This window comes from Mytilus galloprovincialis, chromosome 2 (assembly GCF_965363235.1).
Source record: "Mytilus galloprovincialis chromosome 2, xbMytGall1.hap1.1, whole genome shotgun sequence".
Classification (NCBI taxonomy): domain Eukaryota; kingdom Metazoa; phylum Mollusca; class Bivalvia; order Mytilida; family Mytilidae; genus Mytilus; species Mytilus galloprovincialis.
The window spans coordinates 9271263-9291043 of NC_134839.1; the positions used below are offsets into that span (position 1 = coordinate 9271263).

Below are 19781 nucleotides of genomic sequence, written 5' to 3' on the forward strand. Positions count from 1 at the left end.
TGATAGGTTGCTTTTGTCAAGAATTTTATACATTTTGTTGTCGATACCTTGACAATTTATATGGTACCATTGATCACAGCTGTCACAGCATACAGCTTTTTGTTTCCAAGTGCAGGCTTTATTGCAGGATCCACATGGATATTTTGGTGGACCGGGGTTTGGCTCTGGTGCATACGAGTTTGTTAAGAGAATGCTACATAGGTATGTCAATACCAGTCTATCATATTTGATAGTTTTAGTTTTTCTAGTAAGTACAATCATTGATGTTGTATGTATATTTGATTTACATGTCTCTTGGTTTGATATGGTTACTGACCAAGATTTGTCTGGTGCCTCTTTATTAACTTTGATGTTTCTGTTTGAGCTTACAGTCTTGCAGTTGACAATTAAATCTAGCTTGACACAATTTGCCAAAAATAATATGAGGGTGGTTGTTGTGAGTACTGCTTTTACTGTGTTCATGGTGTTTGAGACAGTAGTAAAAGAATAGAAAATAGCTGGAAGTTAGTAAAGATAGACTTACAATATTAGTTCTTCGTCCCTTGGGCAACACAAGGGTACAGGTAACTGTCTCGATTAAGCCTTGAATATTTTGATAGTTTATACAGATTTGTTTACTTCCGGTTTACATGTGTCACATGATCAAACTTGGCGGTAGTTAATGTCAACTTGAAAATTTAACAAAGTTTTGATTTAGGGTTATTTAATGTTTTAATTGAATGAGAATATATGTGATATCATCAAAATATAATGTTTCCAGGGTGTAGATACTTAAACAATTAGTATTTCAAACAAATTTCAACTTTTTTCAATGAGCCAAAATCAGGTCAACTTCCTGTCCCAGGCATGCGCAATCCTCCTTTATTAGAGTCGGCAAATAAAGAAAACATCAGCTCAAATGAGCTGATACATGTTATTAAATTAATAGAGACTGTCTGTTTGCTGTGATATAGTATTAATCAGCATAACTGATATGATCATTAAGGCAAAATGAGCTGGAGCGTAGGAGCCTTGGTGGTAAAAACAGTTAATCAACAGTGATCAATTCTAGCACTTCTGCAAATGTATTAGACAGACGCCTCGAAACATACCTACCAACCCTCTGAGTCTTGTTTTGAGTAGGATACCCCTGTGCAAACGACGAAATTATATCTTGCTTTTATATTTTGACCTAGAATAACCGAAGATTGTATTTCTCATGACTTATTCATTGATTTCAATATAGAAATAAACCTAACAATCAGCAATCATTTGAAAACTTAGGTCTGACAGAAATTTTAATGTTCGTCCTTCCATATATAAGGAATCACAATTCAGTCCTGCTATGTAAGGGAGCTACCATTTGATTTTTATGGGGGGGGGGGCTAGGATGAAATTTGAAAAAAATAGGCAGGACAGGAATTTTGATTAAAAAAAAAAGGCAGGATGAGACACTTGCAAAAAAAAAGTCAGGATGACAATTTAGGTTAACAAAGTCAGGATAAACTAAAAAAAATTGCAGGACAGAATAGAGTGAAAAATAAAAAGGCAGGACAGAGATTACAACTAAAAAAAAATTCAGGACAACATTTTTCATCCTAGCCCTCCCCCCCCCCCCCCCCATAAAAATCAAATGGTAGCTCCCTAATGTAAACTCCAGTCCAATAAGATAGAGGTCTGTCTAGATCAAGCGGCAGAGTAAAAAAGATATAGATAAATGCAAATCCTAATGTCGAGCAGATTTGAATGATTTATTTTAATTTTAATGACCAAGTTCACTAGGCAATAAATCTTTTTTCAAATCATTGAATTTCTGCTGGTGGTCTGTTCGATGTTTGTAAGCGTGCTTGTAAATAGTAAAGAACTCATATATATATATATATATATATATATATATATATATATAGAGTCTATAAGAATCTACCAACCAGTAAACTTAATAGGTATTGGATCATCAAAATTGACAATACTACACAAACAGGAAAAATTATATGAGTCTGAAAGATTGTGTAACAATACCGATTATCGGTATTGTTACACAATCTTTCAGACTCATATATATATATATATATATATATATATATATATAAAGAAATCAAAATATGGAATATTATGAGCTATGAGACTTGAACATTGTAGAAGGTGTTGAAACAGGCTGAAAACCCAAGCTTGTATAGATTATAACAGTGAATCAAAGAAAAAAGTATATTTATTTAACTTTTGTTGGAGTTTTGTAGAAACAGGTCATATACAAATGTATTTAACTTGAAAATGTCGTTCATGCAAAATCTATGACAAAGCAGGGGAGATCTCCCTCTTTAAAGGTTTCAGAGGTTGACTGGTATGCTGCTAAATATATACTGAGCAGTGGGAAATTGCATTTTAAGACATATTGGTTACAATTGAATTGTCCATACTATTTTATATTGTGTGTGTTTGTGCATTAATTGGGTTGACAGGTGTTTTGTTTTGGAAAGGAATTTTCCTAAAACTTTCTACAATACAAATTACTGTTCTGGAACATGCGATTTTATCTGCATATGGACAAATGTATACAGCTAGGTTAGAGAAGTTTGGGGGAAAATTCCAAAGGGATTGATTGATATGCAGCAAAAATTTACAAATTAAATTGTTATATTCATGAAAAGAAAATAATACTTTATTGAATGTTCTCGTGACAGGAGCATGAGTCGACTCACTAACCATGCTAACTAGAAAACATAAATGTGAAAAGAGATATATAATTTGGAACTTAGTGACCTGAAAGATTATTGGTTTTGACTGGCATATTATAATTAATTAAATTGCAGTAATGAATGCATAAATTTTATATTTCTGTTTCAGTTGAACCAGTTTAAGAAGAAAACTGGGAAAACTTCTCCAGCAAATGCTAAAAAGTCTAAGATTAATGACGAAAGTACACAGAACCCAGAAAATGAAATAAAGCATACAGCTGAAAACACATTCCAAAACCTAAATGGTAATTCCGCAACAGATATAATCCAGGTAAAACACTTTCAAGACAAACATTTGTACCTTGTTATTCTAAAGCAAATAAGATCTGAGTAAAACATATTCCATCTGTAATGATATTATTAATGTTTTTGTAATAAAGATACCTTTACAGATAGGACATGTTTCAATTTCAGTATTTAGTAGATTTTTTAATTATGAATAAAACAAAATTTTCTACATTAGATATTAGATATTCTATTCTTTGAGAGAGCAAATATTTCTTATAGATTTAATATTTATTGTATAATTCCTCACTAGCATATATATCTAAGTAGCAGATATGCTCAGTTGTCTACACTTGTTAGTCAACCAACAATGACAGTTATTAAATGAATATGTTATTAAAGAAGTTAAGTGTTATTGTAGAATTTTATAAGTATGTAAAAAAAGTTATATACATTTGTATTTAAATGTGCTAGTATGTGTGTAGATTTAATAATCTGAAAGTCTCCTATTTTAATTCAGACCAGAGATTCTCCAGACTCCATCGAAAACAGAAAAGATAGTGAAGATCTAAAGTAGGTTAAATACACCAAACATCCTACAATATACATGTACAATGTAGATATTTCATATGATTAAAAATTTGCATCCATTTTTCTTTTTATAGACATATTCAACATATGTGCATGTAAACACACAAATGAGCATCTATACAGATGGAAAAAAGTATTGCAACACAAATTAAAATTAAATTTAAACAACACATTTTATTTTTTTATGATATAATTTGCTGAAATAGAACTAGTTAGACATTATTTAAATATCACCTGAGTTTAATCAATAAATATCGACTCGATAAGTTCTTATCTGCACATGCAGCTACTTTACCCGTAAACAACAAAACAGATGTTTTTATCCTCATTGTTTTCAACACATTTTATAAATAACCAAGTCTATAAAGTTATGTGATTGACACCTTGTAATGGGTCCTAAACAACTCTTAACTGCAGCAAGGTGGCAGATTATTAGCATGAGAAAAGCAGGTATGTCGCTGTGAAAACTGCAAGCATTGTTGGTCATCACCATTCCATTATAAGTCGTTTTGAGAATAAAAATCAGGCAACAAACAATGTTAAAGACCTTCCGAGATCAAGAAGTCCCCTATACCATTTGCTATGGAAAATCAAGCATAATGAAGGTTGGTTAGGAGGAAACCCATTGCATACAATACGATCCTAAAAAGAGAGTCTTTAAACAAGAAATGTTCGAAATGGACTCATCGCTCCTTGTTATCATGGGATAAGACCATTTCGGGAACCTTTGCTTACGAACAGACACACAGTTGTCCGTATCCATTGTAGTGCAGAGCTCGCCAAAGTTGGAAATTAGCATCATGAAAGAAGATCCATTGTTCAAATGGAATTCAGTTCATCTTCCTTGGCCCGATCGTAGCCCAGATTTAAACCATATCGAGCATATATGGGACACTATTGGGCGTAAAGTGCTCAAAGGGACACCCCAGTTCAAACACGCCATGAAATAAACAATGCCCTTCTTCATAAATGGTTGCTGCTACCTTAGCAAATATTAAGTCGATTTATGGCAGGAATCAGAACACTTTAAGAGGCGGCTATCCCTTTGAATGGAGGCTGTGAAAAAAGTACTAAATCTTTGGTTTATAACGATCAACCATGATGTGAACGATCATTTTAAGATTAATTTTGAAATGTCTGACATTGTAAAGTTTGAATACAGTAAAAGTTGTAAAATGCATTTTTTTTTGGACAAAAAACACTTCATTTTGTTATTGAAATTGTGGTAAGATAAAACATTTTATTCATACATTTTTTGTTCGTTTAAATGCCAATGTTATCATAAACTATGTTTCAATATTATGCTACAAATATTTTATCACATTCTATCCAAAATAAGAGGCTGATTTTTCAATTTATAAAAAATCAAGGTGTTGCAATACTTTTTCCCATGTGTATATATATAAAGATAAACAATTTACTAACTTGAAAAAATTGTTGCTAACTTACTAAAGTTAAACTAATTTACTATCCATGCAGTGTTTTGTAGCATGAATACTATTGCGGTAATAGTATACATGCTTTATATGAAATGTTGTTTTTAAATTAAGATTTATATCTTTAATCTTAATCCTTTTGTAAAACTTATTATCAATAAATGATAGACATGATAGAATATTGACCTTTTGAGGTCACAGTTAAGAGATTTAAGTTTCATCATTTGTCAATTCTAAGTTCATGTAACTCAGAGAAATCAGGTATAACATCAGGTATAAGAAAGACAAACACTGTTCCTAAAATATTGTTCATGAATGAGGCTTCCCTTTACAAATGCTTTATATATACCATTATTTTTCCATATATTTTTTAATGAAACATTCCTGAAATGATTTATGTTTTTTTATTATCCAGTAAAATGAAAACCCATGATAATTTGCCTCCAGGAAGGTACTTTCAGTTTTCTTCTTTCATACTAATCTGTTTCCTTACGTTGTTGGTCACATGTAGATGAGGTACTATTATCAAATTACATTCTTTAACTATGATGAGATATTTCTCCTGTGCAGTATCTTAAAGGGTCTTTGAATTAAGAGTAAAGTTTACTAACATTTTGTTTACATGTAATTAAAGGCCTGATAATTGTGGATCATAGTTTTGTTGTAGTATTTAATTATTATTTATACCTATTTGTGACTGACAGAAATTGAACTTTGAACCTATTTGTGTTGATCTAATGTAACTGTTCAAAACATTTCCACGCGTGTGTAATCAGCATGAGACAGTTTAAGAATTAGAAATATTAGTTTTGAATGATATGCATGTATTTCTTCATGATTTTATTCCCAACATAATCTTTCACTACAACTTCACAAGTGTTCTAACAACATATTTGGTGAAATTCTAGAAGAAAATAAATGTGTACATGATCATGATCATGATAAAATCTTAATATTGAACATGTTGAATCTTTGAAGAATTTTTATAAATTTCAATGTTTATCCGATGAAAATTGTTAACCTGTGTTTAAAGAAAAAGGTTATTGTATTTTATCAATCCATGATGTTTGTTCCACTCTTTTTGAAAAAATTAGTCTCAAAAATGTTCTTAAGTTGATTAATAGTAGAAATTTTTTTTGATACATTATTATGCAGTAAATAAATATTTTAAAAAAATGACAATTAGATTAAATTTTGCATGAATTATTAAGCTCTTGAAATTAATGCTATTAATTAGAATTGTTGATTGCTACTTTGTAACAGTTGTATTTATGATACTACAAATGATATCCTCCCACTAATTCTTTAAGAACCCTTGCTCTCTTTTAGTAACTGTTGATATAAATACTTAACTTATATTATCAATGATCTGTATCTGACTTTATTTGCATCTACGTGTATACAGATTATAATATTAAATATATGTTTTTGAACAATTTTCACTATATTACCAACATATATATCTTATTATTGTTGCCAGACTTTCCCTTTATGTAGACCTAGAATTGCAGAGAAATTGGACTGGAAGAAAACTAAATTTTCATTCATTATTTATTTTTTTTCAAATTTAACTGGTTGTACATTTATATTAGATACACATAATATACAAAGGTATGAAGGTTTAATTATCATACATTGTAGAAAAGGCAAACTGTATTTTCATATGACTTTTTTACTTGTTACATTATATTGACCTCACAGATTTAATTCAGAACACGATGTTGATTTTACATTTTGATATTGAATAGTTATGGTTAACTCAAATAAAACATTAGTGTCATAGTCACATATCATATGTTAAGGGATTGCTATATTTATGATTGACATGTATTATTCAGGACTACAGCCTCCACAGAAAGTCTACATCAGCTATCCAGACAGTTAAATGGTCTTTTGGCAGAGGTATAACAAACTTTTTTGTTGCTGTTTTAATTTTATAGTTGTAAAATGGTGAAATTAGCTTTTAAAAATTGAATAGAGACACAGTCTTCATAAAGACCTCTACAAAAGTGGACTTCCAGCATATGGATATGCTCCAAAGTGCACTTATTGTCAATACATCATGGCAAGGTCACATGAATCCAGTATCTGTTGCAAATTAACTCAAACAAGATGAAACATTATCATTAGCTGTATTTCTTTAATTATTGTTTGAGAAACACCTTTCATGTACTTACTAATGTTTTGGGTTTTTTTTTAAAAGAAGGTTGTCACATTTTTACAAAAATATTTTATAAAAAATTTGTAATTGGTAAAGTTACATGTTTCATTGCACTCGCTGCCAAGTTCAATCGACTGCTGCATACCATAGAAAAAAATGATCATAATTCTATATTTGTTATACTAAATGAAGAAATCATTATGTTTCAGTCGAGTGCATTGATCGGAGCAGAGGATTTAGATACATCAAGTGTAGAAGAACTTGAAGTAAGTAATATTAAATGTGCTTCATTTTCAAATGAATGTCTGGGCAACCAATAAATCAATCAATTATTTTCAAATGAACGTCTGGGCAACCAATAAATCGATCAATTATTTTCAAATGAATGTATGTGCAAACTTTGATAAAAGAGATTGATGTGTTTAAGTTCACTCAAAACAAACAAAAATACATTAAAGCTAAATTATACAAAGACTGCTATACATCTCAAAAGTCACAAAACACTGACAAACATCATATCAAAGCTTTTCAGTCTAATGTTATATAATTGATTTTTTTTAAATATTTATTAACTACTTGACACCCCAACAATCAATTGAAAATTTTAAGTTGTGGTCTAATAAACAGTTTGATATATACCTTATTATGCCCCTGTAGAGAGGAAGTAAACTGCCTCTGCTATTCTGTTCTGTCAGTCCAATAAAATCATAGCAATTTTCTTACAAACTACCAATTACATGTTAAAGTTAACTAAAATTTGGTATCAGGCTCTATGTGAGCATACCATTTTCACATTCATTGCTCATCAACATCCAGTTTACAGAATACCTAAAGCAGTGGTATCATAGTGTGCTATCTGTTTTGTGGCTTGGATGAATATTTGGAAGAAAATATAAGAAGTTATATACATATATAATAACACTATATGTGAGTAGACACTGATTATTTTGCAGAGAAGGAATCAAGATCTTGCTGCTTTGTTAGAGAAACATTCCCAGGCTAATGAGCAATTAAATCTACAAATACAACAGATTGTAAGTGATTTATCGTAATAATATTTACTATACATTTATGTCAAGATTTTTTGTTTACATCAATTTCAAGTTTTTAGTTATTTAAGGAAACGCAACATTTCAAATTGGTTTTTGAATCAATGCTTTAACAATTGATATTACAGACCAAAAAGTATTTTTTATGTAAATGTTAGTAGATAGACATACAGAACTATTTCCCTATACCCTACATGAGCCTTATTTTATTATTATAGAGAGATCATTCTAAAAATCTTCAAGGCCAACTAGAGAGGGAAAGAGAAAATTTTCTTACAAAACAGAAACAGGAACTAGGACCATTAAAAGAACAACTTCAGGTAAGTTAGGCAAACCAGTGTCCAGCAGACTTTTGGTTCACACATTTATTATATAAATGGTTTCAATGTGGTATGATTGCCAATGACACAACTATTCAACCCAGCATAAGCCGACTAACAGTCTCTTTATTTCATGTTATGAATGGGTAAGGAGTCAAAAATTAGTACATTGCTAGTAAATATATAAGTTGTGATGAAATCACACCTTTATTTTGTATTTGTTCTGAACATTAACCAATTTTTGTTTTTATGCATTTGTCTGGTAGAAAATAACTTGAATATAAATCTTCACCAATACTTAAAGTATAGAAAAAGTTAAAAAAAAAATAAATTAAAAAAATCAGGAAAATATATAGTGAGCAAAGTGGGCTAGGAAGTGCTAAGCAGCATGTGAAAATAGATACAGTGGCTTTGTCTATCAGACAGTCGGCTAGCAAAAACTGCTGATGCAGATAAATTTACTTTATCATTAAATAATGTTTTGGCATAACAAAATGTCTTGATTTCAAGTATAAAATATATGAGAAACAGTGAAGTTGAAAGCAGAGTTCAGACGTGGACTATTACTGAAAATATTCTTCAGTAACACTTAATTAGTACATTATAATTTATTTACATTTATTTGAACTTGATTATTATTTAGATTTCTTTTACCTTTTCTTTTAAGGTACATATACAAACAATTGGCATATTAGTGGCAGAAAAAACTGAGACACAATCACAGTTAAACCAATCACAGAAATTAGCTGAGACCAGGTTTAGTAAGTATCCAAAATAACCGCAATTGTTTAAAAATATGTATTTTATTGCCTTAAATTTTTTTAAATAAGTACAAGAATATTACAACTTCTTTATCTATGAAATACATTTACATACAATATGTACAGTAGTTCTTTTGATGACTAAGTTGTTCACATCATTGGTCATTATTACCAAGTATTGTATTTTAAAGAAAACATTTTAAAAGAGAACTAGCTTTGGATAATATACACATGTATGTCATTAAAGAGTTGCTTTCAAAATTATATCTCTTCATAATTTGTTTATAATAGATGAAATAGAAGAACTCTCAGGAAGATTAAAAGCTTCAAGACAAAGAGTAGCAGATCTAGAAAGAAGTCTTTCAACAACAAGTTCATCTAGTCAACAGTTTCAAAAGGTATTGTACAGTTTGATTTGTTACTAAGGGGTTGTTGCATTAAATCATACATAGCTATTTCAAAATGGTGTAACCACCTATAGAGGCAATTTTTGAATTTCACTGACATATTGACTGTACCAAAAAGAATATATATGACACTCTGCCAAAGTTGAAATGTCAAAGTGCTTTCAAGAGTCCAATGCATGTAAAAAAAAAATTCTATAAAACAATTACTACTTTTTGTATGGCCGGGGAATTTCAAAAAATTGCTGTGACAATAATGAAGCACTCGCACGTTTTTGTAACTTTGGATTTAGGAGTAAAAGCCATTCAATGATCATCAATGTATTAAGACAAAAGAAATTATTAGCATTGCCACTATTTATTTTAACATCAGCTTGTAACAGTAGATATCTTTCATTTAAGTAATCAATATCTGTCTACTTGAAGTGTATGTTTGATCCCAGTTTGGGAGATGGTAATGTTCATATATATATTTCTCTGAGAGTGAGATAAGAAATTGATCAATTATTTTTTGATTTCAGAGTAGTAAAGACTATGCTAAAGATGTTGACAGATTAAAATTGGATTTGTATAAAGCAAAGTAAGTCTGAATAAAAATTGTTATTATTTATTTTAAAATGCTATTAATTAAATAATTTTTTCACCCAAACCAGCCAAGCTATGAAACAATGCCAGGCACTGTTAATTATGTGTATTGACATATATACTATATGTTTATGCTTTCACATTTCCCCCCACTGATACACATAATTAATATGGCTTCTGTCAAAGAAAGCTCCATTTAGAGCTTATTTTTATAGATAAGGCTCCGTGTTGAAGACTCTGACCTATAATGGCTTTATTAGCCTTCGACTTTATTTGAAAAAGCGAGACATAGCGATCCTACATTTCGTCGGTGGCTGCTTCAACAAATATTCACTCTGTGGTTAAAGTTTTTGAAATTTTAATATCTTTCTTAAACTATCCTGGGTTTGTACCAAACTTGGACAGAAAATTGTTTATAATCATAAGATAGTATCCAGAAGTAAATTTTGTAAAAAAATTAATCCATTTTTTTCGTATTTTACTTTTAAATGGACTTAGATTTTCTACCAGGAAACAACACATTCACTGTGTGGTAAAAAAAATTTTTTTTGGTATAATTAACCATCATTCTTGATATAATATTTTATAAACAACTTTAAATTTGTGAAATTTGGCTAGTAAAGACGAGATTTATCTCTAATTTTAATCTTTTAAGTTAGTTTAGATTGCTATTATTTTGATTGAAACACCCCAAAGCCTTTTAATGAATATAGTTTGTGTCTCCATAAAAGGCGCTTAACTGTCCTTGTCATGTTTTGGTCTTTGCCACATTTTGACATTTTGTAAACATGACTTCAGCGAATTGTTGTTATGTTCTATCAATTAATGATACTCTCTACTGTTAGTCATGTCATTGTCATGAAGTAATAATAATACAAGAAGTGCAGAGGAAATGCCAGAAATGTCCTCTGATACGGAACGTCTGGAATAGTATGGTTTCGACGAAGACCCAAATTTAATGTACCAAAAAAAAATAAACATGTACAAGGCAACAAAACCAGTTTGAATATTGTATAAAATAAAGGTTATCTTAAATATTGTCCGGTTTGGAGGAAGTTAAAATAACTTATTGTATATTCATTGAAATTGAAATTACAAAATCACAGGAATAATATCCATGATATAATTTAAAATCATAAAGGTAAGTACATCACCTCTTTGCACAAATATACTGATACTTTTTTTTCAGTAGTCAATTTAAATGGCCCACTCATTTGACAACATGGCCCATTATTTTTTTAAATGGCCGATTGAATTTATTTTTGGGGGGCCATGGGCCCATAGTGAAAAAATCCTTCCAGATCACTGTGTTTATCTGTATTTTACTTATGAATGGACTTCAGTTTTTCTTTCAGTTAACATTACATAGTCTGCAGTTAACGTTTTTAAAACATTTATTAGATTCATTAACTATCCTGGATTTTTACTTGGACAGAAGCTTCTTACAATCAAAAGATAGTTTAAAGAGGAATATTTTTATCGATTTTTTTACCCATTTTTGTTGAGCCTGGGATTAACAGCAAAAGTAGGCGAGACACTGGGTTATGCGGAACCCTTAGGAATTTTTCTTTTACAAATTGTGACTTGGATGGAGAATTTTCTCATTGGCACTCATACCACAACTTCTTATATACGTCTGATGTTTGTTGCTTATACTATCTTAATTTTAATTGTAAATGCTACCTGTGGGATCCTGATTGGAATAATAAAATATTTAATTTGATTTATATTAGAGACCTTATGTCGGTGCACCATTCCCATATTACCTAAATAATTTTAAATGGTTGATTTGTTTTCTTGACAATTATTTTATACATTATCAGCATGAAAAAAAAAATGTGTTTTGTTTCAAATTTATTTTCAAAAACAAAAGTGGAAATTTAACTGATAAGAAACCATTATTAAGTATAGCAGCAATATATTTTTATGCCCTGTCTAGGATAGTATGTTTTCTAGCCTGTATGTTTGTCTTTCATTAGTTCTTATGTCCCATATTATGTTAAAGGGAGATAACTATGAAGTTGTGGTCAATTCAACTTGAAACTAAGGTGCTCATAATCATTATTATATGAAATTTAAAAAAAAAAAACAAGTTTCTTTCAAATTATGGTTTGAACAAGATTACACAGAACATTGAAATTAGATGGTATAAGCTAGGCAATGGTGTTTTATGGACAAATAGCCATTTTGTGTGTTAAATGTTTACAGTTGTGTAATGAAAATAACTTTAATATGCCATTTTCTTTTAACAGCAAATCAAATGAAGAACTGCAACAACAGACTTCTGAATTGTCTGGTAAACTTCAAGCAAAGGTAGGTAATCCATGATCAAGAAGGACAAAAATTGCAGTCAAAAGAAAAGGCCTGTTTTTTATAAGACCGCATTGTATAATGGTATAATGTCGTCTTCATCTGCGTCGTCATCCGAAGACACATTGGTTTCCAGAACAATAACTTGAGTTTAAGTGAATGGATCTCTACGAAATATTTTTAGAGGTACATTAAGGGGTTATGGGGCCAACAGTTTAGGAATTAAGGGCCAAAAATAATTGCCCTAACTGTTCTGGGTTAGACCACTGCCGTCGTATCAGGCTGCACTCAGCAAAGCATTTGATTACCCCTAAAAATAGAAAATCAGAAGTTACAAAAGTTTTAAATCTAATACATCCTTCACTGGTTCATAAGATGATTAAATGTATTAAAATTTGTCTTATATATTTGCATTAAGAGTTTTGAATTTCTCACATGTTAGACTGTCAGCAGTCCTATGGTCAACTATTTGTAATGTGCAATGACTTAGTATAAAGAGAGGCAAAAGACAACATAAAGTCATAAATCATAAGTCAAAGAAAAAGCAAGTATAACAATGCCAAAACCGAGAGAAAATTAAAAAAAAAATACATACAGAAGTCTGAAAAAGAGTACAAAGAAAACTTTACATGACTTAGAAACAGCAATATCTGATATGTTTTGATAAATAGACAATACATGTAACATTGTAATGTACTTTATCCATCTACACATGTTTGATCTCTGACCTTTGATAACATGTGTTTAAATGGTCTTAAAAGTGTTTCCAATCCAAATAACCTAACTTCTAAACATTTACAGGTAACTGAATGTACAGGATTAGAACAGTCAATAGATGAACTGAAAAATAAATTAGAAATGGCAGAATTATACAGTAAACAAGTATCTAGTCACCAGGATGGAGGACAGGAATCTCTAAAAATTGTAGAAACACTAAAACAAGAAAAGGAAGAATTACTCACTAAAATTCATGAGGTATGGTCAAAAACTCAAAAATGATTGTAATGTTCATATTTGTGTTCTCTAAGTGAATTCCCAATTCCATTTACCATGTTTACTATGGATTCATTTAATTTTTTTAGTACAAAAACTTAAGGATTTGGGAAATAGTATTTTCATTGAAACCTAAATTGATGGTTTTGACAATATCTGTGCAGAAAATTTTATAGACAATTTATTGATGCTAATTGTATATTATAATTTTTGTAATTCTTTAAAAGTTTGAATTATTTTGAGATGTATGTAAATGTAGATATTGAAAAAGTGCTAGTTCATTTGTTTATGTAATCTTTAGGTAGATGGTTGAAAAATGCTGGTAAATTATGCAAATCTTGAATACTAAATGAATAATTTAAATTGTAATTGATGATGTAATATTAATCTTTCTTACTGCTTTCAGTATACAGAGGCATTCCAGAGAGTGAGTACAGAAAAAGACCAGCTAAGTGAACAATATCAACAGTACATGGACCAGTTACAGGGACATAATAAAAAGTTAACAGAACAGGTAATTCATCAACAGGGATTCCAAAAAATATTTGAGCCAGTCAAACATTTTTATGCCCCATCTACGATAGTAGAGGGGCATTATGTTTTCTGGTCTGTGCGTCTGTTTGTTCGTCCGTCTGTCCCACTTCAGGTTAAAGTTTTTGGTCAAGGTAGTTTTTGATGAAGCTGAAGTCCAATCAACTTGAAACTTAGTACAACACATGTTGCTTATGATATGATCTTTCTAATTTTAAAGCCAAATTAGACTTTTGACCTCAATTTCACGGTCCACTGATCATAGAAAATGAATGCGAGTTTCAGGTTAAAGTTTTTGATGAAGCTGAAGTCCAATCAACTTGAAACTTAGTACACATGTTGCTTATGATATGATCTTTCTAATTTTTAAGCCAAAATTAGACTTTTGACCCCAATTTCACGGTCCACTGAACATAGAAAATGATAGTGCAAGTTTATGTTATGCATCTGTGTACTTTGGACACATTCTTGTTTCAATCCTTTATTTACCCCTTTAGACAATGTACCCCCGTACAAAAGATTGACACAACCATATGAAAAAGCCATTAAACTATTAAAGGACTATACAATTCAAAGACTTCATACTTTTTCAGTTTTCATATAAGAGAGACACTACAAGACCTAAAAAATTGGTAGTATAAACAGAGATTTGATTGAAATTTGTTTCAGTAAAAATATGTACAATACATTCTTTAGGCTAAATTCCCAGGTACAAATGAATATTTAAGCCAACATTAGTTTACCAAAATGAAAAATTAATAGCTGATGTTTGCAAGAATTGTATGCAATGAGACCAAAACATGACAGCTAATGATTTTTGTTTGTGTACCATTTAAAGGCAATATGTTTTTCTATCTGTGCGTCCATCCGTTCATCTGCCCGGCTGTTCCTGCTGAAGGTTGAAGTTTTTGGTCAAGTTAGTTTTTGATGAAGTTAAAAGTCCAATCAACTTGAAATTTAGTACATATGTTCCCCATGATATGATCTTTATAATTTTACTGCCAAATTAGAGTTTTGATCCCAATTTTACAGTCCACTGAACATAGAAAATGATAGTGCCTGTTGGGCATCCAAGTACTATGGACACATTCTTGTCATTGATGTAAGAGATAAATGTATAGTGATTGTTTTGTTACTTGTATTTTCTATAGATAACATCATTAACAGAGGACAGAGAAAATTTATTAACGAGTCAACATGACTTAGAATCTTCAGTAATAGAATTACAACGAAGATTAGGTATGTTAATATAGTTTGAGTCATAGAAAGAGAAGTGTGTGGCCTTTTTAGAGCAATTTCCCATTCTACACAAATTAAACTTATAAGCTTTCTTCGCGGAAGTAATGTGCAAACAATAAAATGTGATATGCATACGAAACCTTTTATGGGTAATTGTTTGCTGTACAAAGTTGATATCACACTAATAAAAGTAAATGTTTGGTTTTGACAAATTTATTGTTCCTCATGTCACTTAGTGATCACAACTTCTAAGACTCAGGACTATCAAGACGTTGACAAATTTTTTATTGACACCTGTAAATGAGTGATATGAATGACAATGAGACAACTCTCCATTCAATTCACAATGTGTAAAATTAAACAATTATAAGTCTATTGAAGAAAACTGTTTATAGACCTTTATGAGTCATTTGGTTAATTTTGTTATTTGACTGCTGTTTCATTTATGTATACCTTACATTTTCCTTCTTGAAAGCTTTCAGTGAAGAACATAAAAATGGATAAACTTATTTTGTGATTCACTAGAATTATGAATGAATTATAGTCAAATGTATATAAAACATATATAAAACAGAATGTATGTGTGTATTTTTACAGAAGATGTGGATAGCAATAATACCAGTGCCAATAATGATTTGATTCTACAGAAAGATAATGAAATGCATCAATTGAGAGAAAAACATGAGGACTTTATACAGAAGTATGAAGCACAGATGAGAGACAATGTCCAGCTTAGCAGGTAAATTGATTAACATTTTAATAAAAGAAAGTATAATAAAAATAGGTCATTAGACCCTTTTTATTAGCTCACCTGTCCCGAAGGGACAAGTGAGCTTATGCCATCACTTGGCGTCTGTCGTCGTCCGTCGTCCGTCGTCTGTCGTCTGTCGTCGTAAACTATTTCAAGAATCTCCTCTGAAACTACTGGGCCAAATACTTTCAAACTTTAACTGAATGTTCCTTAGGGTATCTAATTTATAAATTGTATCCGAAGTTTTGATCTATCAACAAACATGGTCGCCATTGCTAAAAATAGAACATAGTGGTCAAATGCAGTTTTTGGCTTATAACTAAAAAACCAAAGCATTTAGAGCAAATCTGACAGGGGTAATATTGTTTATCAGGTCAAGATCTATCTGCCCTGAAATTTTCAGATGAATCAGACAACCCGTTGTTGGGTTGCTGCCCCTGAATTGGTAATTTTAAGGAAATTTTGCTGTTTTTGGTTATTATCTTGAATATTATTATAGATAGAGATAAACTGTAAACAGGAATAACGTTCAGCAAAGTAAGATTTACAAATAAGTCAACATGACGGAAATGGTCAGTTGACCCCTTTAGGAGTTATTGCCCTTTATAGTCAATTTTTAACCATTTTTCGTAAATCTTAGTAATCTTTTACAAAAATCTTCTCCTCTGAAACTACTGGGCCAAATACTTCCAAACTTTAATTGAATGTTCCTTAGGGTATCTAGTTTGTAAATTGTATCCGAAGTTATGATCTATCAACAAACATGGTCGCCATTGCTAAAAATAGAACATAGGGGTCAAATGCAGTTTTTGGCTTATAACTCAAAAACCAAAGCATTTAGAGCAAATCTGACGTGGGTAATATTGTTTATCAGGTCAATTTCTATCTGCCCTGAAATTTTCAGATGAATCAGACAACCTGTTGTTGGGTTGCTGCCCCTGAATTGATAATTTTAAGGAAATTTTGCTGTTTTTGTTTATTATCTTGAATATAATTATAGATAGAAATAAACTGTAAACAGCAATAATGTTCAGCAAAGTAAGATCTTCAATTAAGTCAATTTGACCAAAATTGTCAATTGACCCCTTAAGGAGTTATTGCCCTTTAAAGACTTTTTTCACAATTTGTTCATCATGTTGACTTACTTTAAAAAATCTTCTCCTTTGAAACTGCTGTATCAATTTCAGCCAAACTTAGGCTAAATGAGTTTCAGAGTATCTAGTATAAATTTTATATTTTATTTCCTTGTATGTCAAGAAACATAGCTCCTATGGCTAAAATAGAACATAGGAGAAAATGATTATTTTTTTTGGCTTTTGAAGAAAATAGGACGATCCAGAAACATTTAAATAAATTGAAAAGCCAAAATAATCATTGATGAGAGATTTAACCAAAAGAATTAAGGTTAGCGATTCAGGCTCTTGAGAGCCTCTTGTTTCACTCTACTGGTTGTGCAAAATTGTCAGATTTTGTATAGATTATGCATGGAAATCCAATGTGTGATAAAAAGAAAATTAAACCATAGAATTTGAGACAAAATGTGAGAAGATAGCTCTTATAACATGCTTTCAGCTAAGAAAAAATGAGGTCACAGGGCTTGTTTTCTTACTCCATCTTAAAATAGGTAAATTCACAACATTTTCTATTATGAAAATTACTCTTATCTGATTTATCTCTCCTATAATATAAGTTATCTCCCCTTATGTGGCAAAGGTGAAAAAAAAATAAAAATTACATAGAACTTCATTATGTGTGATATATGTAAAAGATGAAAATCATATACAGTTGATTCATTGATAGGTGTTTCAAACTGGAAGTGTGAATATATATATATTTTTTTAAATGTTAATGTTTTTGGCAAAGGCACTAAAAGATTGGCAAATTATTTGTATCATAATAATTTACAGACTTTTAGAAGAAAAAGAAGACAAGATTACACAGTTAGAAGACAGGATGTCAGAAGTAAACAGAGAAGATGGCGACAAAGCTCATCTATTAGAGAGTATTCAGAGTAACAAAACAGCTCTTAGTCGAGCACTCACTCAGAATAAAGAACTTAAACATCAACTGGCAGAGCTGCAGAATGGTTTTGTTAAAATGGTGAGTATCAGTGATATTGTTTGGCTCAAATAACAGCCGAAATTCGGCCTTTTCCCCTAGAGAAAATTCCCAATTACTGAAAAAAATGGCTTAAAATTCCTCCCAAAAAGTTTTACATTTTCCCCAAACAGTGATGGCATTGGTAGTAATGTTTGTAAATATCGTATTCATGTTATCATTTTGATATTAGAAAGCACTTTTGAGATCAGGTTTTCTGATCAGAATCATCATGGTGTTTGTAACACATGTAGTTTTCAATGCATTGTAAGTACCATCGTTGCTTCTGTTTCTTTCCCCTCTCCGAAAGTATCTTTCAGGTTGAAAATGTCTGACAACCAAAATATACATGAAAAAACAGTGCAAAAAGACAGCAAAGGTCAGGAAAAAATCGGAGATGTGTTCAGAAGAAAATATACAAATTTCCCAATTTCAATAAAAAATATGCATTTTTCCCAATAAAAAACGGTAGAGGTAGTTTTGAAAAAAGACAACAATATCACTGAGTATGTGATAGCAATTATGTTTTATTGGATGTTTCATCTTTCTTTTTGAGCAATCTTTCATTAATCTTTATTTAGTATTTTGATTTTAAAGGAATAAACTGATGCTCAGGATGAAACTTTGACATATAGCACTTAAGATAACAATTTACCAGGCGATATTTTGAAAAAATGATAATTATGTATAAATAACAATATTGATTGAAATAAATCATACTGTTACTTTTACAGAGTAATGAGAACATGGAATTAATGACCAGGATCCAGTCAGAACAACATAGCTCTAAAGAATTGTTTTGTAAACTTACCCAACAAGAAGATGAACTTCGAGTTATGAGAGATGCTGTAAGATTTTAAGATGTCTATATTTATACAACTAACTTAGCTTAGCAGTAGCTGTATTCAATTTATAAATACACACACTCTAGTAGTGGACAATGGTCGCATTATTGCATTTACCTTGTCTATACTTCTTTTCATTTGATAATCAAACTAATATGTCTGTAACACTATTGTCAAGTACTACTGAAAGAATAACTTTATTTTTGGTCAGCATCTTAGCAGTTGATGCCTATTTCCTGTTTACCTATACTTTGAATTTTTGGATATGTTGATTGGACTTAATATTATGTCATGTTTTATTTGAGAAGAATAATTGCCTTTTAACATCATTATTTATAATTTATCATACCAAACACACTTACCAACAAAAATAGTATATGTAGCATTAAAACTACACGTTTATGCTGCAACATAAAGCAGTTGCTATGATATTTAATTTAAATAAACAAAAATATTTCATTTCATCCTTTGCCATCAGTCAAATATACCAATAATTGAAATATTAAAAAATGGCTTAAGAAAAACCAAGTAGGTGGGTTTTTTTTCAATTGGATTTTGAAAAAAATAATCAAATATAACTCTCATTATTTTTTCTTTTACAGTTATCTGTGAAACAGTTGAAGTTAACAGATTTAGAACATTCTACCCATGAGGCAAAGAAGGAAATGTACCAACAAGAACAATTACATGATAGACTGAGACATTATGAAGCTCAAGCTCAATTGGTGGAAAGTCTGGGTAGAGAATTACATAACTCACAGGTATTTAA

At 30.6% G+C, this 19781-nt stretch overlaps 1 protein-coding gene across 1 annotated transcript in view; it reads left to right on the forward strand.

Moving 5' to 3' along the window:
• LOC143062844 (golgin subfamily A member 2-like) overlaps positions 1–19781 on the forward strand; it is a 37872-nt gene that overhangs the window by 4567 nt on the left and 13524 nt on the right. Inside the window, exons 2-19 of the mRNA XM_076234655.1 lie at positions 2824–2985; positions 3460–3512; positions 5382–5417; positions 6805–6868; positions 7337–7393; positions 8081–8161; positions 8395–8496; positions 9164–9257; positions 9549–9655; positions 10183–10241; positions 12499–12559; positions 13358–13531; positions 13956–14063; positions 15232–15319; positions 15917–16058; positions 17978–18170; positions 18902–19015; positions 19615–19773. Coding sequence (XP_076090770.1) covers positions 2824–2985; positions 3460–3512; positions 5382–5417; positions 6805–6868; positions 7337–7393; positions 8081–8161; positions 8395–8496; positions 9164–9257; positions 9549–9655; positions 10183–10241; positions 12499–12559; positions 13358–13531; positions 13956–14063; positions 15232–15319; positions 15917–16058; positions 17978–18170; positions 18902–19015; positions 19615–19773 — 1854 coding nt within the window. The remainder of the gene's footprint in view (positions 1–2823; positions 2986–3459; positions 3513–5381; positions 5418–6804; positions 6869–7336; positions 7394–8080; positions 8162–8394; positions 8497–9163; positions 9258–9548; positions 9656–10182; positions 10242–12498; positions 12560–13357; positions 13532–13955; positions 14064–15231; positions 15320–15916; positions 16059–17977; positions 18171–18901; positions 19016–19614; positions 19774–19781) is intronic.